The sequence below is a fragment of the Mirounga angustirostris genome, unplaced genomic scaffold (genome assembly GCF_029215605.1).
Source record: "Mirounga angustirostris isolate CCGP_5_RB_7025 unplaced genomic scaffold, mMirAng1.0.hap1 SCAF_4, whole genome shotgun sequence".
In the NCBI taxonomy this organism is placed as follows: Eukaryota; Metazoa; Chordata; class Mammalia; order Carnivora; family Phocidae; genus Mirounga; species Mirounga angustirostris.
In genome coordinates this window covers 36644236-36666598 of record NW_026991712.1, presented here as the reverse complement: position 1 = coordinate 36666598, position 22363 = coordinate 36644236, and the positions used below count along the sequence as shown (strand labels likewise).

General features: G+C 38.5%; 1 protein-coding gene across 12 annotated transcripts in view; it reads right to left on the bottom strand.

Moving 5' to 3' along the window:
* RGS22 (regulator of G protein signaling 22) overlaps window positions 1-22363 on the bottom strand; it is a 125757-nt gene that overhangs the window by 41460 nt on the left and 61934 nt on the right. For 11 of the 12 annotated variants that reach the window (XR_010410576.1, XM_064588075.1, XM_064588066.1 and 8 more), the window contains exons 12-14: window positions 21617-21731; window positions 20079-20201; window positions 18957-19058 (exon numbers count right to left, since the gene is read on the bottom strand). Coding sequence is in view for 11 of the 12 variants with exons in the window: in XM_064588075.1 (XP_064444145.1) it covers window positions 18957-19058; window positions 20079-20201; window positions 21617-21731 (340 nt within the window). In the remaining variant the exon portion in view is untranslated. The remainder of the gene's footprint in view (window positions 1-18956; window positions 19059-20078; window positions 20202-21616; window positions 21732-22363) is intronic. The other variant, XM_064588069.1, reaches the window with a different exon arrangement.

Here is a 22363-nt window from a genome sequence, read left to right as displayed (position 1 = left end):
ACTAGTTTTCAAAATCATTTTAAAACTATTATGATAAGTTTATATGATAAACATATTCTTAGATGGAAGTGGATCCCAATCTCCTTTCAAATATATCATAATGCATTCCAGGCTTAGTTTTCCCACATTTGATTCATTCTCATATGAAGACACTGGAATGGATTGATGTTTTCTTACTGCATCATAAAGCTTAGGAAAACATACCTGAGAAACGAAAACTGTGGGCTTATTGAATTTATCCTTATTATTTTTAACAATGTCAAGAGCAAAAAATAAAATAAAATAATTTCCACAACTGCCTGCGCTATTTGGCTTTCTCATTGTACCAAAGACAAAATGATGACAGCCACGGGGTTAGATTCCAATTATTATGCTGTAGAAGCACCCAGCAAAGCTGTCTTCCTGTGCCAAAGGTGAGCATAGTCTTTGGGAAAGCATCTTTTCCATAAGCAGGGGCCATTTGATGAGCTTCAGCTTGACACTCATCTGTGTTCCAATGAAAACAAGAACAATTTCTGTGTAGCCTTAAAAGGCAAAGTCAAGAATAATACTAAATGCTGTAGCACATGTGTTGATTTGTTATGTTACATTTCAGCTGTTAGTTATGCTAATGGAACAGTTTCACATACTTGGTTTTGATGTATTTATTTTAATGATCATGTGTTTGTATCTTTCTGTGATTGCCTGGTAAGACTGACTGCATGATGTTCTGCTGTCACCACCAGGCCAGGACTGGAAGTAAGGGGCAAAAAAAATGTAAAGCTTCAACTTCACAACTGTACGACTTGAAGTAAATCCCTTGGTACAACAGGGACAAGATGTGTCAGAACCTATAGGCTGTAAGATCTTAATACAAAATTATAGGACATCTAGCAGAGCCTATCAACAGGTGAACTAAAATTGGGGACATGTAAAAAGTGGATTTTCAATATAACTTATTAAAGGATGCTAGACATTAGGAGAAAACGTTTATGCTTCAGCATTTGGTGTTATTCGCAAGTCCATTTTTTCCTTAAGATGCCTTACCCCGCTGCAGCCGCGAAAGAAGGGATTCTAATCGTGTGACTAGTAAGGCTGCAAGATGTGCACCTTTCACATTCTTCTGGTGAGTGTCCAAGATGCCCACCGAGAGCACAGGAAATACACAAGTGCCTGCTGCTATTGCCTTCTACTTATTGGGGGGCAGCATCAGGGTTCTGCCAGATGGACGGACAGGGTGCTATCAACAAAGACCTAGCTGGCTCCCTGGGAAGAAGACATATCCCATAAAACCCATGACACTACTGCAAACACCCTAAAGACAAAAGAAGAGAAGAGGTTTTGGCTACTGAAATATACAAAGGTCTTTTTTGTTTTTGTTTTTGTTTTTTTCCGGTAAGCTCCTTCTTTCAGTTCATAATAAACAAACTGTGCAGGACCTGGAGACTCTGGAGCAAAGGCGATGCATGCCTTCTTTGGTAGGTATAAGCAAGGGGTTCAAAAGCAGTCTCTAAAGGATGGGAGAAAAATAAAGGTGGAGGGTCAGTTGTCTGCAGCTGTAACATTAGAGAAACTTAAAAGGGGAAAGGATCAGAGTGAAAGTTCTCTTGTCATCTCTTTTCCTCTGCCTTAAGCAATGGTACACTGGAACCACCTCACACCAGCTCAACAATTCATAGATTTTCAGGGATTATGTGAGCAGGTTTTTAAATGCAGTTATTATTAAAAACTAAATTACATCAACCTACAATGAAATTATACTGAAAACAAAAATAATGAATACCCAAAATTCATCACTTCCTAATGATTTTACTGCTTTTACTATCATCCATGCTCTTGAGGTTATTTACCTCTAGTGTATCTGAATGGTGAAATACTACTGCGCGTTCTACTACACATTCCTTCCCCACTCTGCATTCAGTGATGTCATGTTGGCAGCTTGAAATCATCCATGGGGAGAGTGCTTACACCCAGAGATATGCAAATCTACAAATCAGGGCTGCCTTTCCCCCTGGAGAGCTGGTTGTTAAATATTTATCATCATGCCACTGATTATAAGGCAAATATACTTCTCTTTTCCTATCATGATCGCTGAAGAAAGAGAAATAGGGGCGCCTGGGTGACACAGTCAGTTGAGCGTGTGCCTCTTGATTTCAGCTCAGGTCGTGATTTTATGGTGGTGGGATCAAGCCCCAAGCTGGGCTCTGTGCTCAGCAGAGGAGTCTACTTGTCCTGCTCCCTCCCCCTCCACCCCTTCCCCCCCTCTTTTTCTCTCTAAAATAAATACATTTTAAAAATCTTTAAAAAAAAAAAAAAAAGGGGGGGGGGCGCCTGCGTGGCTCAGTCATTAAGCGTCTGCCTTTGGCTCAGGTCATGATCCCAGGATCCTGGGATCGAGCCCTGCATCGGGCTTCCTGCTCAGTGGGAAGCCTTGTTTCTCCCTCTCGCACTCCCCCTGCTTGTGTTCCCGCTCTCACTATGTATCTCTCTGTCAAATAAATAAATAAAATCTTTAAAAAGAGAGAGAGAGAGAAATAAAGTCAGAAAAAATGCAAATGACACCAATTAATTCAAATATTCACTGGAGGCAAAGTCATATACCTGAAAATACCAATTCATACCAGAATATGCCAATTTATAACAGTTTACTTAAATACTGTTTAACTGACATCCAATTTTTAAAAATATGGATATGGTAAAGTTCTTTTTAATAGTTCAATTGAGCAAGGTTGAACTACAAGAACAGAGCAAACAAGTTCTTCTTTGAAACTTTACATTCTGAATAGTCCTTACTTAGAAAAGAGCAAAGCGAGCTTCAACGATCAATTTCCCTTCAGCCTGATCAATACATCAGAGGCGGTAAGAGTTTGGTGGGGAAAAGCTTGTTAACTTGTCCTCCTGAGAGAATATAAGGAGCAGCTCCGAGGAAAAAACACGAAGCATCATGAGATATAAAACTGATACTAGTGGATCTTGATACGGTGTTTGGTCCCAGAAAGCCCTACATCACTTCCCAGATAACCTCAAACACAGCAGAACAGACAAAACATATTGCAGCGCTTGAAGGCAAACAGCAAGCCATGTGGGACCTTCTCAACAGGGCTCAATAATTCCATCCTTGGAATTTATATGAAATAATAAGATGAAACTGTGTTCCAAAGAGCTAGAGGCAAAGGGTCCCCAGAGGGGTTTATAAAAGGAACATAAATGCCTTGATGCGGGACACTTTCAGAAATCACAAAATATTTACTTCAGCAAAAAATGAGATCTGTTTTCATAACCATTCACAGCTCTACCGGGCATAGAACATCATTATCTGAGTTCATATGAGGCAGAAAAAAAAAATAATGAGCAAGTTCAGGCAACCCAGTGTTGTTTTTTTTCTGCAAAAAGAGGAAAAAATGATGATTTTTAATGATCTCTCATATCCCACTAGGAGCTCAAAAACATTACTGAGGAGCTACGCTGAGAGGGAATAAATTGCAGATGGAGCTTTCCACAAGTGGGTTTTCATGTGAAGGACCTTGGGGTTTTTCAATTAGGAATCTTCAAGATTCCCAGAGATTGCAACATCCTGATACTGAGAGGCAAACTACTGCAGAGATCAACACAAAATGGAATTGCACAAAAAAAGATAATGTGATGACAATCAAACTGAGAATTTCTGGCAATTACTCCGATTCTATTAAGAAGAACTCAGTGCAAAAGAGAACTTAAAAAAAAAAAATTGCCAGTAGGATAAAAGAATGAAACAAACTTGAATCATTTTGGACAGAATGAAAAATCAGAAGGGAACACAGAACATGTTAAGTAAAGCCAAAAGGAAACCACAAACTCAAGGGACAAAATATACTAGGCTTAAGAATAACTTGGGCCATTGCTTCAGGTATTTTAAACAAAACTGATTAATATAAAATGGAATAAAATAAACAATTACATACAAAAAAGAGTTACTACTACTTGGTTCAAGGAAAACTAAGCAACAAATAAGTATTTTATTTTGGTAAATTTTTGGATTCATTAAAAAAACTTCTGACAAAAGCAAAATATGTATTTAAACTAATGGAATCATTCAACCTCCAATAAAAATAATTTCTTGAAAGTCAATGAACAAAGAGTAATTCAATGAGAAAAGCATGACTATATTAACATTTTTGGCTTTAAAAAACAAAAACAAAAACAAACAAAAACCTGTCTCACAAGGAAGTTAACCCACACTAACAAAACAAGAGAAATTGATCATGAAACCAGATCACTGAGGGATTATTTTACAATGAGAAAATCAACTGTCAAACAGGTTGGATGTTTATGTTAGCCAGCCCATCACCTTAGAAAGCAACCCTTAAATGTCCAGGTTGCTTACAGTCAAATCAGGGAAATTAACTACGACCCCCGTGAACGTTCTCTCCGTGAGATCTATTAGGCTAATGAGGTGCTCACAGGAGTAGACCGCTCAGCATAGTGCTTCAACTGCGAGGTCAAGGTCAGCCTCTGCAACATTCTTTTTCTGGATGCTCTGCTGACTAATACTTCTCCTTGACGGGAACATACTTTCTTTAAATGTACCAGTACCTTCATTTTAAGTCTTGCTGGCCTGTGAAACCATTCCCTAGACAACTGCTCTGTTGTATTTACACATTGTTTTACACAATGATTTCATAGGTTCAGTTTCAGGAAGCAACCTTATTTTTAAGTTCCTCGGGTAAAGTGGAAAGGGACAAGGAGACTTCATTGTTGCTCCAATGAAATTTCTTAAGAGCTCTTTTTTTTTTTAAGATTTTATTTATTTATTTGAGAGAGTAAGAGAGAGACAGAGAAGGAGCAGGGGGAGGGGCAGAGGGCGATGGAGAAGCAGACTCCCCACTGAGCAGGGAGCCAGACGTGGGGCTCGATCCCGGGACTCCAGGACCATGACCTGAGCTGAAGGCAGATGCTTAACTGACTGAGCCACCTAGGCACTCCAAAGAGCTCTTTTTTTTTTTTTTTAAGATTTTATTTATTTATTTGAGAGAGAGCGAGAGGAGGGACAGGGAGGGGTGGGGGGGGAAGAATCCGAAGCAGACTCTGCACTGATCATGGAGCCCGATATGGGGCTCGATCTCACCACCGCCCGTGAGATCATGACCTGAGCCAAAACCAAGAGTCAGATGCCTAACTGACTGAGCCACCGAGGCACCCCAAGAGCTCTTATTTATTTATTTATTTTTAAAAGATTTTATTTATTTGACAGAGAGAGACACAGCGAGAGAGGAAACACAAGCAGGGGGAGTGGGAGAGGGAGAAGCAGGCTTCCCACGGAGCAGAGAGCCCGATGCGGGGCTTGATCCCAGGACCCTGGGATCATGACCTGAGCCGAAGGCAGATGCTTAACCAACTGAGCCATCCAGGCGCCCCCAAGAGCTCTTTTTTAAAAGCAAACTTGGGTATTATGTTGAGTGAAATAAGTCAAACAGAGAAAGACATGTATCATATGATCTCACTGATAGGAGGAATTCTTAATTGCAGGAAACAAACTGAGGGTTGCTGGAGTGGGGGGTGGGGTGGGAGGGATGGGGTGACTGGGTGATAGACACTGGGGAGGGTATGTGCTCTGGTAAGCGCTGTGAATTGTGCAAGACTGTTGAATCTCAGATCTGTACCTCTGAAACAAATAATGCAATATATGTTAAGAAAAAAAAAAGAAGAAGAAGGTAGCGGGAGGGGAAGAATGAAGCGGGGGAAATCGGAGGGGTAGACGAACCATGAGAGACGATGGACTCTGAAAAACAAACAGGGTTCTGGAGGGGAGGGGGGTGGGAGGATGGGTTAGCCTGGTGGTGGGTATTGAGGAGGGCACATTCTGCATGGAGCACTGGGTGTTATGCACAAACAATGAATCATGGAACAGTTCATCTAAAACTAATGATGTAATGTATGGGGATTAACATAAGAATAAAAAAAAAAAAGCAAACTTGGACTATACACACAGCATGCCTAGAAAGAAATGATCACAGTTGAAGCTAGGTGATGGTATATGTAGGCTCCTTAAACTATTTTTATTTTTTTAAATGTTTTTAAATAAAAACACCTTGCTGGCAGTCATATAAAACTAATCAATGATTATCTATAATTAGGTTATAATATGTTGCTAAGGATATAAATATGCCAGTGAGTTCATTCAGTCATTTAGTAAATATTATTAGAGCATCTTTTATATGCCAGTTCCAGTTCTGAACACACAAGGTAAACAAAGCAGTCTTCTTGGAGCTTAAAGTCCAGTGGGGGAAAATGTTAAGGGTTAAACTTGGTATTTTAGTATTTAGTGTCCATAAAGATATTTGAAGATACTACAGTGAAAGATTAAACAAGATGATATAGAGATACTCCTTTTTCTAGAGACAATAACAAAGCAACGACTTTAGAAGTTAAGTCTAATTGCTGAATGGATGGCCTTAAGAAAGTATTCAATTTCTCTAAATGTTGGCTTCCTAATCTGTAAAATGGGGATAACACCAATATCTGCCTTTTAGGATGGTGAAGAATTAAATAAAATTATCCCTTTAAAGTGGTCCCCACAGAACCTAACTGACAGTAAACATTAAATAAATGTCAGGTATAATGCTAATTATGGTTTAGAGAACTTCATATGGTGACTTCTTTGGAAACAAGAGGATCTTTGGAGATCCTTTTTGGCTCATAATCCTATAATATTCAAAATCTGAAGACTGAATGTAGATAGCCGGTAGAAGCATCAGGAACAGGAGAAACGAATGAATAACTGTAAGCTAGAAAGCTGGCTTCTGTACGTGTTCTTCCTGAATTCACTAGCAAGCACAATAAAATGGGACGCAAGATGGGAACCCCGCTGATTCTGTGCTCAGTGATTCATAGTGCGCTGGATTCCAAGCCTGACTGCTACTTGGGACACCATCTCTCTGGTAACAAAAACAAATAATGTAATAAAGCCTGAAGAATAATTGCCCAGCACTCAAGAAGCAGCCTAATTATAAAGACACTGCAACTTACCATAAAGCTATGAAGAGGCACAGGATTTTCCACATTTAATCACCACCCCAACCTCACCCCTCACCCATGCCCATTCATCTTTCAGGAAACACAGCTTGATTCTTAATGCTGCTGCTGTATAAAGAAATAATGAGCTCTGTTAGTGCACCTGAAAATACACCATCAGCCTAGAAAGGGAGCACTTAGCTCACAGCACTTTAATGAAAATGTCAGGACCACCCTGAAGTATTTAAGTCCTGTAAATGCCAAGGAAGGAGAAGAGCTAAACATTAGGGTAATGGATGACAGCAAGCAAAGAAAAAAAACGAAGCTGATTATCAGAAAAAATGTCAACACCGCCTCTCTGTGCTGTAAGCTTTTTCAAAGGAATTTATGGTAACACCCAAGGTCTTGGTTACCTAAAATTAGCTCAAACTACATGGAGAAACATTGTCCGGACAATGCAAATTTTATGGGGATAGAGCTACATGGTCTCCTCTTTCTCAATCTTCCTAGTGTTTTCTGGAAGCGTAGGCAAAAGAAGAGTACCTTCTTGAACCTTGATAGCACTTGGGTGGCAACACCTGTGTGTGCTTCGTTCCCCAAAGTGTTCCCACCATCGATCAGAGCCTCGTATGTACCAGATGTTTGATAGCTGTTTGTGTGTCAGTAGAAGTTTTTAGGCTAGGGAAAATTTGCTTGTAATTGGCGATCTAACAGCTATCTAACTTGCGTTGATATTTTGCTTCCACAGGAATAGACAGAAATAGGAGCAAAGGAGTCAAATACATGGACATACCTGTAGACCCCTCAGGTGGGATTATGTTGCCCAAGCTGGTATGAACTTCATTTGGCTCCACACTGTGTCTAAGATCACCTAATGGGAAACTAAAGTGATTTGGGCCCAGAAGGAATGAGAAGGATAGCAATAAATAATTGCTGAATGAATATATTAATGAATTCTGCATTACTATCACATAACTTATGGCTTCCCTAAAAATACCAATGCACAATATAGGTCTGATGACATTTATTGACTCAGGTTTTGTGTCCTCTTTCTCTCGTGTGCAATTTTGCAAACCCAAGAGTAAGCCAGTGACAGTACTACAGACTCTGCGTAGGTAGAAGTAGTCACTTAGATTGATCTATTTACTATGGTTTTGCATCAAGTGATTTCTTTGTAGGAAGGTACACACATAGGAGCAACAGAGTCACTCACTAAAGCATTAGGCCAGAATATTTCCAAGCTATCAAATTATCGAGTGGAGATGTCAGGAGAGACTTCCAAATGTCAAGATTTCATCTAGTTATGGTAAAAGATACTGAAAAGATTTGAGATTTAGTCTAAAGTTGTTGATCTGAATAAAACATGACATTATAATTTTTTGTTTGAAGTGTTGTCACCTGAAAGAAAGATTTATTTTGTAATTGCTTCACAGGGTCAGAATAAGACCAAAGGATGAAAGGTTTTGGCTCAAAAGTGAAAAAAAATAAAAAAGGAAACCGTTCTTTTCCTCCTATGGGTATTTTAAAAGAAGCTGATGATTATCTTTAAAAAACAATAACCAAAAACACTAATTCAAAAAGATATACGCACCCCCATGTTTATTGCAGCATTATTTACAATAGCCAAGATATGGAAGCAACCTAAATGTCCATTGATATACGAATGGATAAAGAAGATGTGGTGTGTGTGTGTGTGTGTGTGTGTGTAATGGAATATTACTCAGACACAAAAAGAATGAGAGCTTGCTTTTGCAACAACATGGATGGGGCTAAAGGGTATTATGCTAAGTAAAATAAATCAGACAGAGAAAGACAACTCCTATATGATTTCACTCATATGCAAAATCTAAAAAACAAATGATCAAACAATAAGCAAACAAAAAGACTCTTAAATACAAAAAACAAACTGGTGGTTGCCAGAGGGGAGGTGGGTGAGGGGATGGGTGAAATAGATTTAAAAAAAGGTTAGGAGCTACAAACTTCCAGTTATAAATTAAATAATTCACAGAGATGGAAAGTACAACACAGGGAATATAGTCAATAATATCGTAATCACTTTATATGCTGACTATACTTATCATGGTGAGCACTGAGTAATGTATAGAGTTATCAAATCACTACGTGGTACATCTGAAACCAATATAACACTGTATGTAAATTATACCTCAATAATTAAAAAAAAAAAAAAACAGAAAAAACCAATAACCAACTGTTAACCTGCTGGTGAAGAAAGAAGTAATTTCCAGTTAAGAACTTAATCTCCAGTTAAGATGATATTAATTTGGTTTTGTTTTAAATATAATTGAAGTACTTCAGTAATTATTTCTCTCCCCCACTAGAAAGTGAGCTCTATAAGCAAAGAACTTTGTCCCAATCATCTCCGTATTTATAGAACCTTGCCTGGCACATAGCCACTCTCAGTAAGTGTTAATTAGTAAGTAACAATATTGTCAAAGATATTCTTTAAAGGTTGTGATTCTATGAGGTATATTCTGAAACTCAGTAAGTTCTAGTACTGATTGAATGAATAGCTATGAATTTAGTAGTTGCTGTTCTTCCAGCCTATTTGCTTGGATATCTTCAAATTCCTCTTTTCCTTCCCCATTGTCTAGGTAATTGAGAGAACCTTAAGTATTGACTCTAATAATGGTAATGATATTTACTTATTACATAGCGTGCTCTACAGTATACAGGCAAAACATATCTTACTGCACTTCGCTTTGCTGTGCTTTGTAGATACTGCATTTTCTTTACAAACTGCAGGTCTGTGGCGACCCAGCATGGAGCAAGTCTCTTGGCATCATTTTCCCGACAGCATTTGCTCACTTTCTGCCTCTATGTCACATTCTGGTAATTCTCACAATATTCCAAACTTTTCATTATTATTATATTTGCTATGGTGATCTGTGATCAGTGACCTTTGATGTTAGTGTAATTATGTTGGGGTGACACAGACTGTGCCCAAATAAGATGACAAACGTAATCGATAAATGTTGTGTGGGTTCTGACCGCTCTACCACCCAGCCATTCCCCTGTCTCTCTCCTTGTTCTCGGGCCTCCCTATTCCCTGAGACAAAACAATTGGAATTAGGTCAATTAATAACCCTACAATGGCCTCTAAGTGTTAAGTAAAAGGAAGAGTCAATCAATGCAGCACACTTCATTATTGTTTCAAGAAATTACCACAGCTACCCCAACCTTCAGCAACCCCCACTCTGATCAGTCAGCAGCCATCCGTGTCAAAGACTCTCCACCAGCAAAAACATTATGACTTCCTGAAAGCTCAAATGATGGTTAGCATTTGCTAGTAATAAAGTATTTTTCTCAGAGAGAGAGAGAGAGAACAAGCAGGGGGAGTGGCAGGCAGAGGGAGAGGGAGAAGCAGGCTCCCACTGAGCAAGGAGCCCGATGTGGGGCTCAGTCAGGACCCTGGGATCGTGACCTGGGCCAAAGGCAGCTGCTTAACCGACTGAGCCACCCAGACACCCCTAGTAATAAAGTATTTTTTAATTAAGGTATATACATTGTTTTTTAGACATAAGACTATTGCACACTTAATAGACCACGGTGTAGTATAAACATACTTGAATATGCACTGGGAAACCAAAAAAATTCACTGGATTCTTTTACTTTATTTTAATTTAATTTAATTTAATTAGAGAGAAAGAGAGCATGCAAGTGGGAGGGGACGAGCAGAGGGAAAGGGAGAGAATCTTAAGCAGGCTCCACACCTAGCACAGAGCCCCAATGCAGGGCTGGATCTCACAACCCTGAGATCATGATCTGAGCTGAAATCAAGTCACCCGCTTAACCGATGAAGCCACCCAGGCACCCCTCGTTCGACTCACTTTATTGTGATATTTGCTTTATTGCCGTGGTATGGACCAAACCTACAATATCTCCAGGTATGTCTGTACTACAAAATATTCCCACCTACATTATCTTATGCCATCCTTACAGATGTCCTGTGAAGTAGACATGAGAACTTTTATAGGGTAAAGGAGGTGAAGTATAGCATTGAAATCAGTTCTGCATCTCAAGTTTGAGCTTAATTTTGTTCCTAGCTATGAAACTTCAGCAAGGTTAACATTTCAGAGATGTAGTTTGTTTTTATCTATTAAAAAATAGGATAAAAATACCTCGTATGTTTACTGTGGGTATTAGAAAATATATGACTGCTTCCTTTTCTGGTATGCTGACAGGCTAGATTAGTTGAAAATCCTTTCTCTATAAAATACCTAAAATATAACAAATATTCTTTTAAACGTATGGCTGAGATAATAAGGAAAACCAGCAGGGGCCAAAATTAAGTAATATACTAAAAATCAGGGTGATAAGCATGAGCTGACAATAGGACTACCATGGGGCAAACCAAGAGTGTGGGTTATAAGAGCCACTGGGTACAGGAGACAAGTCTTTGGACCCTCACTAGGTGGAAAAGTTATACTAAGAGCCATACATACACCAAGGTCCTTGAAGGGGCATACACAATGTGAAATGCAGAATGCGAAAAAAATATATGCATGTGTGTATCTCTATCTCTGTCTCTATCTCTGTCACTACCTATATCTACATTGACCAAACCTAGGAAACAAAAACAGAAGCTTGTTTGCCCTGGCCTAGACTCCATGCAAAAGAATTCAGGATTCATTATTGTAAATTTACCATCTTGTGGGTTGGGTTTTCAAGATTACACTTGGCAAATAAGGAAACTCCAAGATGAGAAATCAGCATTAAAAATGTGCCTAGCCCAACAGACACATGAAAAAGTGCTCAATATCGCTCAGCATCAGGGAAATCCAAATCAAAACCTCAATGAGATACCACCTCACACCAGTCAGAATGGCTAAAATTAACAAGTAAGGAAACGACAGATGTTGGCGGGGATGCGGAGAAAGGGGAACCCTCCTACACTGTTGGTGGGAAGGCAAGCTGGTGCAGCCACTCTGGAAAACAGTATGGAGGTTCCTCAAAAAGTTGAAAATAGAGCTACCATATGATCCAGCAATTGCACTACTGGCTATTTACCCCAAAGATACAAAAGTAGGGATCCGAAGGGGTATGTGCACCCCCATGTTTATAGCAGCAATGTCCCAATAGCCAAACTGTGGAAAGAGCTAAGATGTCCATCGACAGATGAATGGATAAAGAAGATGTGGTATATATATACAATGGAATATTATGCAGCCATCAAAAGGAATGAGATCTTGCCATTTGCAACGACGTGGATGGAACTGGAGGGTATTATGTTGAGTGAAATAAGTCAAACAGAGAAAGACATGTATCATATGATCTCACTGATATGAGGAATTCTTAATCACAGGAAACAAACTGAGGGTTGTTGGAGTCGGGGGTGGGGTGGGAGGGATGGGGTGACTGGGTGATGGACAGTGGGGAGGGTGTGTGCTCTGGTAAGCGCTGTGAATTGTGCAAGACTGTTGAATCTCAGATCTGTACCTCTGAAACAAATAATGCAATATATGTTAAGAAAAAAAAGAAGAAGAAGAAGATAGCAGGAGAGGAAGAATGAAGCGGGGGAAATCGGAGGGGTAGACGAACCATGAGAGATGATGGACTCTGAAAAACAAACTGAGGGTTCTAGAGGGGAGGGGGGTGGGAGGATGGGTTAGCCTGGTGGTGGGTATTGAGGAGGGCACATTCTGCATGGAGCACTGGGTGTTGTGCACAAACAATGAATCATGGAACACTTCATCTAAAACTAATGATGTAATGTATGGGGATTAACATAAGAATAAAATAAAAAAAAAAGAAAAATTGGATAAATTAACATTAAAAAAACAACAACAACAAAACAAACAAACTGGGGGTTCTAGAGGGGAGGTGGGTGGGAGGATGGGTTAGCCTGGTGGTGGGTATTGAGGAGGGCACATTCTGCATGGAGCACTGGGTGTTATGCACAAACAATGAATCATGGAACAGTTCATCTAGAACTAATGATGTAATGTATGGGGATTAACATAAGAATAAAAAAAAATGAAAAAAAAAAGTGCCTAGCATAAGCACCATAGGTAAAAACCTCCCTAAACAGCTTATAATTCAGACTTACATATAAGAAGGAATGCAACATGTCGGCAAAAATAATAAATAGCAAAATTAGTTCTTCCAAAAACTACAAATCATAGAATTATTGGATGCTGTAGCAGTCAGACTCTCAGTGTCTCCTAGCGTTCATGCCCTTTTGTAATTCTCTCCCCCTGTGTGGGCATATAATGCATGACTTGCTTCTGACCAACAGAATACAGTAATAGTGATGAGATATATGTGATTATGTGTATGTGATTACATTACACACAATGGTAATGCCTGTCTTGCTAAGAAACTGCCTCCCTTGCTGGTTTTGGAGAAGTAAGCTGCCATGTTGTGGCATCCATTTACCACTAGTGAATCCTAGTGGCATCCTGGGGCCACACTATATGGCACAGAGCTGGGGTAGCGTCTAGCTGACAGCCAGTGAGAAACTGAGTTCTCCTCAGTCCAGTGGCTACAAGGACCCTGATGCTGCTGACAACCATGAAGCAGATCCTTCCCTGTGGGACTACAGATGAGAAACCAGCCCTGGCCAACATCTTGATTTACAGCCTTGCAGAGGACCCAGCAAAGTTGTGGCCAGACTCCTTATCTATATAAACTGGGAGATAATAAATGTGTGTCATTTTAAGCCACAAACTTATGGTAATACTGTCATGCAGGAATAGGTAACTAACATAGCTACAGACTATATGTTTAAAATGTTTAAAGACATAAAAGAAGAAATAAAAACATGAAGGAAAAATGAGACAAAAACATCAGAGAGACTTGAAAAACACAAGTAGAAAAATAAAAAAATAATTCTTAAAATAACTCAATGGATGGGTTAAATAGCAGATTGAAATCTGCTGAAGAAACAACATATGAACTGGAAAACAGATCAAAGGAAATATATCTATTTCAATTTACCACATGCAACACAGATACTAAAAGAGAGAAAAAGGGGCACCTGGGTGGCTCAGTCAGTTAAGCGTCTGCCTTCAGCTCAGGTCATGATCCCAGGGTCCTGGGATCAAGCCCCGAATCGGGCTCCCTGCTCAGTGGGGGAGCCTGCTTCTGCCTCTGCCCCTCACCCCACTTCTAATCTCTCTCTCTCAAAAAAAAAAAAAAAAAAAATACAGAAAACCTTGAGAGATTAAGAGAGATATAGGATTGACAACATTACCAGACAGGGAATCCTGAAGGAGAGAACACAGAAAAGACAAGTAGAAAAACTGAAGGAAATAATGGCTGAGGATTTTCCAGAATTGATAAAAGACATGATTCCTCAGATTCTAGAAGCAACTTCGACCCAAGAAAGATAATTATGGTAAACACACTGACATGCAATATGGAACACTGAGGTTTAAGAGAAGATTAAAAATCAAACGATGAGAAAAAGCAAAGGGGCAATAGGAGACTCCTCAAAAAGAGTAACAGAAACCCTAAGACAGTAGAATAATATCTTCAAAGTGCTGAGAGAAAATAGTCAACCTATAATTCTATATTCAGTCACATGACCGATGAGAGAATTTAAATAAACATTTTCAGACAAATAAAATCTGATTTTTTACCACTAGTAAATCCTAATGAAAACCGTACTAAAAGATATTCTTCAGAAATGAAACCCAAAGGAAGGAATATGATGCAAAAAGCAATGATAAGCATGAAATCTGTGTGTGAATAAATCTACACAAACATCAATGGTATCAAAACAAAAATGATGATAGCTACTTGGTAGGTATATAAAAAAAATTTAAATGCCATACAAAAATGATATGTAAAATGGGCAAGGTGTGGTGGAATTAAAGTGTTCTAAGATCCTTAAGTTATTTGAAAGGATTAAGATAATGATTAATTGTAGACTTTGTTAATTTTGGTATGCATGTTAAAACTGTAAGGGTGAAAAGAGAAATAGAATATGTAACTTCTAAAACAGTAGAAGGAAATAAAATGTAAAGCATTATTACCACCCACATTTTATAGGACATGAAACTGAGGCTTATTAAACTGACTGACTTGACTAAGTTTACCCAGCTAAGAACTAGCATAATAATAACAGCATGTGATGTAAATTCATTTCTTTCAACTCCAAGTCTGTGATTTTTTTTTTCCCTTCTATGTCATATACCCTCTGATCTAGGTGATACATGTTCCATTGAATAAGGCAAAAAATCTCACACTGCTACAAGAATATCTTTATATTAAATAGCACTTTGTAGTAAAAGTAAGCAAATCCTCTTATTCCTCTTTTCCATTTCATTTTTACCTACTCTCTCCACTCATTAATTCCTACATTCTCCAAATAATTTTTCTCCTGGGCTCTAATTTTTACTTTTTTTTTCTCTCTTCCCCTTTCCCACTTAAATATGTATGTGATTAATAAGAATAAGTGTGTGTACATGTGTGTAAACATGTGCAATATTTATGATCATACTTGTTTGCTTATTTCAAAACAAATTCTCAATGTATATGCTGTAGAGAGTGGTAAATTCTAAATGCCTAGTTTTTGCTGGAATGCGCTTTGTTTGAAAGATTTCTACAAAGATGAAAGATGTCATAAAAGACAGTGGTACCCAGATCTCCTTCATCCTTTTGTAGTACTCTATCACTGAAGCAAGGATGTAGTATCAAAAAAGCAGTAGGACTATCTGTGGCAACACTCTAGGCTCCAAATCTTAGCAGTGGTAGATGGTCCCCTGGAAAACTGTTAATAGAGTCAAAGACTTTACCTCTGCACTAGGGTAAGTGACTCCTTTTCTCCTTGCCAAGACCATTTCAATTGGCTTCTAACTGCACTATTCTATCCTGAAGCCATGCAGTAAAATCTTCAGGATGCGCCCTAGGCTGCAGTTCAAGCTCTTGGACAATTACTCTTGCTAAGTCACTGTCACTGATTCCGCATCTAGTCTGCCTACTTCTGCAATATTTTATGAGGCAAAACTTCAAGGTATGTAATTTGCTTACTATCATACAGAAAAGCATATAAGTCCCTTGGAACCAACTCTTGGTCTCCTACCATATAGCGTGTCAGATGTATAAAAACAATTTTATATTGTTCACAGTGCCTTTAACATGGTGCCAGCTGATTACATTCTACCATTGGCATTATTGATCCAAATATCTCTATTGTAAATATACCCTTGAAGAAAGCCGTACAGCATTTGTATTATAAAGAAATGAATGCTATTTCATAATGTGAGGCAATTCTTTTATCTGGAGGCACAGAAATCTTGGATAATTAAAACCTAAACCAATCTAGACCATTGCTCTATTAACCAAAAAATAAAGTAACCATAGATGTAAAAAGCAAACAAGCCAAGAAAAAAAAAAAATCACATGACTTGCTCCTTCAATTTCCCTCTATTAACCTGAAGGCAACTCTCTCCATTGTTCCCCCCTCCCTCCTGCTGTGACTCCCCAAAAGATAACCTAGGGAAGATTAAGTAGTCATACGGTATTTATCTCTCTGACTTATTTCACTTAGCATAACACCCTCTAGGTCCATCCTTATATATGGAATCTAAAAAACAAAACAAATGAACAAATGACAAGAAAACAGATTGTTGTTTTTTTTTTAAAGATTTTATTTATTTGACAGAGAGAGACACAGTGAGAGAGGGAACACAAGCAGGGGGAGTGGGAGAGGGAGAAGCAGACTTCCTGCAGAGCAGGGAGCCAGATGTGGGGCTCGATCCCAGGACGCTGGGATCATGACCTGAGCCAAAGACAGACGCTTAACGACTGAGCCACCCACGCGCCCCGACAAGAAAACAGATTCTTAAATACAAAAACAAATTGGTGGTTGCTAGAGGGGAGATGAATGGGGACATGAATAAAACAGATAAAAGCAATTAAGGGATATACAAACTTCCAGTTATAAAATAAGTCATGGTGATGAAAAGCACAGCATAGGGAATATAGTTATTAATGTTGTAATAATGTTGTTTGGTGACAGATGTGACTACCCTTACAATGATGAGCACTGAGTAATGTACAAAATTGTTGAATCACTATGTTGTACACCTGAAATGAATCTAACATTGTATGCTAATTATACTTCTATTTAAAAAAAAAAATTTTAGAAGATAATCTAGAGGAGGATAAAAAGCTTTCAGACCTTGATGATCCCCAAACAGAATAATCCATCTCAGAATAACCAAAAGTTGGTTGTATCCTGTTTCACAATACTTCTATAGCAGGTAGAATAATTTCATTACTAAGAACTAGTAAGTCTACCAAACTTAAATAGAATTTCCATTTGTACAAGTGCGTGGAAATATGGTGACTACAACAACAACAAAGAACCCACTTGATGGATCAGCCAAAGATGTTTGGAGGAGTGGGCTTTGCAGTAGTGAAAACATAATAAATAACAGATGGTACTTTTCCAGACAGGAGCAATAGGCCAGGGGGAGGGGGATATGTAGAGACCCACAGGTCAAGGATGAACAAGCAAAAGAGCCCACTATGTGGTCTCAAAAAATGGTACTGGCAAATTAGAGCTATAATTTCATGATTGCATTGAGCCAGATCTGGGCTAGGTAGCAGCTGAAGCCCTTGTTCTCATAATAAAAAGTACAAAGCTCTGTCAGCTGATTTACAAAGCATAGTTATTAACACCTGAGTCCGGGTGGTGGAAGGAACAACAAACATCCAGCAGCTCTCTGAGATCCTGAATAAGAATATAAGGGCGCCTGGGTGGCTCAGTCGGTTGAGCGACTGCCTTCGGCTCAGGTCATGATCCCAGGGTCCTAGGATGGAGTCCCACATCGGGCTCCCTGCTCTGCGGGGAGCCTGCTTCTCCCTCTCCCCCTCCCCCTGCTTGTGTTCCCTCTCTCGCTGTGTCTCTCTCTGTCAAATAAATAAATAAAATCTTTAAAAAAAATAAATAAATAAGGTAATACACAATATGACAAAACTATCTCTGCATCATCTGGGGAGAGGTTCTCCGGAATGGGGTTATTCCAGCTTATGAGAACCACTTACGTGGTGAACAAATATAGAAGTGATTAGCAGTTTTCTAGGCTTGAAGACTTCTCTCCATAAAAGATCATAAGATCCTAGGGCTCCTGGGTGCCTCAGTCAGTTAAGCATCTGCCTTGGGATCAGGTCATGATCTCAGGGTCCTGATATCGAACCCTATGTCGGGCTCTTGCTCAGCAAGGAGTCTGCTTCTTCCTCTCTTTCTGCCCTCCCCCCTGCTCATGCTCTCTCTCTCTCAAATAAATAAATAATTTGAAAGAAAAAAAGATCACAAGATCCTAAGAATAAAAAACTGAAAAGATTAAGTGAGCTTGAGTCATAATTCTATTCTCTTTCCTTCCCCCTCAAAAGAGGCCACTCTCTCGGTTTCCCTTTGCAGAGAATCCTCTGTTCTTCCTCCTCTGTTTTGCTTCGGCATGGTCTTGAGATGTTCTTTCCTCCACCTCTGTCTCTGTCTTACATGATGTGTAGTACAGAAGCATAGGGGATGACATGGAGCCTACACCACAGAATCAACATCATTTCCCGCCCTCTAGAAGGTCACCAGGCTGAGTATGTCCCAACAGTTGATTCCTACAGTAAGCTCAGAGAATAGCTCTGGTCAGTGTCTCTGTTCCCCATCACTTCAATGATTCATGACAAGTCCTCTCTCAGGGTTCTCTTTTAAGTCCCTCACAACCAAACCAAAAAGGCATAAATTACAAAAAATATGGGATGTCCTTTATTGGCAGAACAAGTACTTGCCAGCAGAGAAAATAAAGCAAACCAAATAAAATAGATAAAACGGAAACCCACAAATCAGACTATAAAACAATATTGTACTGACATTTAAATGAAGAAATCCCATGGCAACAATTTACCTGCTGCCTTTTTGCCTGTAGTCCCAGATTTCTCTTGTTTGGAGCTGGACACAACTTTTTCATTTTTTTGTGTACTTAGAGCTGCACATTGAACCAACATTATTTACTACTTACTTGAGCTTGTTTGCATACTTTAAAAGGGTGAAGTGTTTCTTGGTAGAAAAGCTGATGATAAGCCTGTAGGTCAAACCAAAAGTACACACTGTTCTTCCACAACTGTAGGTGGAAAAAATACATAAATCATTACCACCCAATTATTAAAGCTCTACAAAGCTCTAATTTCAAATATAAATAATTGTTCAGCTCCTTGGTGTTACCATAAATCAGGTTCAATTTAAGATGGTCTTATCTTCTATTACAAACTGGCAGCATACAAAATATTTACTGGTATTGTCACTAAAATATTATATTTTTGCATGTATGCCTCTTATATAATTGGCCATTAAAATAGGAAGCATGCTAGTTAACAATTAAAGAGTAATGACATACTTCTGGCATGAAACCAAAATCTGGAGGTATTTTGATATATATGGACAAATGTATATCATACTGAAACCAAACACTACTCTAATAATTGAGCCAGTGAAATATTTTACATTTGAGCAAAATGAAAACAAAACAAAACTGGCAATGAGTTTTCCACTATCCATTGCAACTTCTAATTGTTAGAGTTATTAAAAATGAAAATTAAAGGATTGATAGACATCAACTCTGAATTTAATATATATTACATCAAAACAAAATTACATGAGAATAAAATATTGTTAATAATGCAAGTCAAGGGGCGCCTGGGTGGCTCAGTCAGTTAAGCGTCCAACTCAATTTCGGCTCAGGTCATGATCTCAGGGTACTGGGATCAAGGCCCATGTCTGGCTCCATGCTCAGTGGGGAGTCGGCTTCAGGATTCTCTCTCTCCCTCTCCTCCCTCTGCCCCTCCCCTCTGCTGGCACGCTCTTTCTCTCACTCTATAAAATAAATAAATATAAAAATATTTTAAAAAATAATAATACAAGTCAATCCTTTACTTTTCTTTGTAATTCTAGTAGGATAGTGAACCAAGAGAATTATAACTGAGATGTTTACATTTTTACTAAATATTTAGCATAAAATTTCTTACCAGGAGAAATGGGAATTTTAATATCAAATATAATTATTTGAGCACTGAATTACTTCAACTTCTCTTAGTTTAAAATGAGGTAAAGTCATAAAATTAGATTTAAAATCATTATTTTCTACCTTGTTTCCTGAATGTTCACAGAATTTAGTAAAGAAGAATCCAGCTCTATTTTCTACATACAAAGTCTGCAACAAATTTTCCATGTCAAATCCTCCCAAGGCACTATCTGCCATGGTTTTAACCTAGATAACAAAACAGAAGTCCATGATCCACCCAAGAACATGGTGATTTTTTACGACACTGTACAACAGGGTTTCATAAATTCTGCCAGGCTGTCGTTTTCCTGCTGGACTTTTTATTTTATTTTTGTGCCATGTAAGTAATTAATGCAGTATGTTTGCATATAACTGTCACTTAAGAGTCATTTATGGAGGCAACTATAGCAGCAGACTTCATTCTATTATGAACCAATCTGATTTCAAACTTAATGTTAGGGTAACTTCTCAACCTCTATTATTTTCATGTTTCAGGCACAGCGATACCATTTTAGGAGTCTTCCAAATCTCTGTTGGTGGCCTCGTTCCTACATATTTACTGTTATTTTAGCCTTGAGGTAATGCTATAATGGCTACAAGAGAGTTATAAAAAGAACCATCCTCAAGGTCTCTCAGTGCTGCTCATTAAATGTCCTCAGGGGGCCCCTCCTTGGATAGGCTCATGGCCTTCAGAATGTAATGGTAATGTAAGTTCTCACAAAACGCTGTTATTTTGGGCCCTCTCTGCCAGTAAAGCTGGCAACCCTAATACCATTCTTGAAACACAGAAATTTGGTTACTTCCCCAAACATAAGAGTGACTTTAGAATATGAAAAGGCATCCACCGTTCACAGGAACTCTGGCATTTGCTGTATGGAACTCAGACTTCTTTGTAATCTTAAGATAACTGTGGCATGAACAATTTAAGGCATTGTTATAGTGTCTCTCTGCCTCTCTCTTTAGCCCTCTTCCAAACATATTCTAAAGTGAGAATTTAATGTTTTTATGATGTTTAACTGTTGGCATTCCAAAAACTAAAAAATATATATTATTTTGGTAGGGAAAAAAGCCCTAGTTGGAAGAAAAGGAGAACTGTTTGCTTAGAATAAAATAAAAAGTTATACAAAACTATAGCTAAGTGTTCAGACTATATTGGGACTACCAAAGTTTCTACCTAAAGTATAATCCTTAGGGAATATAAAATTGTCAACCACAACTGGTGTAGTAAATCCACTTTATTAAGGTAGCCACACACTGAAAATACTCTGCTTTATAAAAATTATTTCCGAAACATAACATCAAACATTATTTTTTATCAAATGTTAGCAATTTAATAAAAATAATAGATGGTCTTATTTTGTATCTAAGGTATTCTCACACCAAAACCGGAAGACAGTTGTTTTTGAAAATAGTAATCAATGGAGTATATACATAGCAACATGGAACTACAAAAGGAAACACAGATAAAATTTTTGTATACAAATCTTTTTGGAAGGAAAAAATAAAGTGTATTGTTTAGTAGAGAAAAAAATACTATGGTAAATCAATAAAAATTCTCTAAAATCAGGGGACATTGGTCAGTTAAATGAAGAGTCAGATAAATCAGTTCTCAAAATACTTACCAAAGGTTCTTCTGTGTAGGTGTATCTTCTATCCAGCTGGGGCTTCAGACATTCAGAAATGTCAGTAAAAGATGTTAAGCGAATAATTTTGCTGCTTTCCGACCTGCGCCTCAACCTAAATTATAAGGATAAGAACGCATTGATCAATATATGTTGAGCACCTTTGGTATATATGGCACCAAATCTTAGGAGTGCATCTGAATGCTGTGAGAGAACAGGGGAAGAAAAAGTCCAAGTATCAGGTCCAGCCTTTAAGAAGGGGCTGAGAGGGACACCTGCGTGGCTCAGTCGGTTAAGCGTCTGCCTTCGGCTCAGGTCATGATCCCGGGGTCCTGGGATCGAGTCCCGCGTCGGGCTCCTTCCTTGGTGGAGAGCCTGCTTCTCCCTCTCCTTGCCACTCCCACTGCTTGTGCTTTCTCTCTCTCTCTCTCTCTAATAAATAAATAAGATCTTAAAAAAAAAAAAAAGAAGTGGCTGAGAAAATAAAGTACAGTCCTCAATAAAGACAACTCTCTATAAGATTAACTGCTGGTTGAATGAATTCAAGAATATAGATGTCAAATGACTGGGATAGGTAACAATGAGAAGTCCCTTTGAGCTATATTAGTAATTAAAGAAATGAGATTTTCCCTGAAAAATGGGTATTAGATGTATTGTGAGTGTGTGTGTGTGTGTGTGCTAGCGTGTGTGTTTAGAGGGGTCCTTTATTTTTTTTAATTTTATTTTATTATGTTATGTTAATCACCA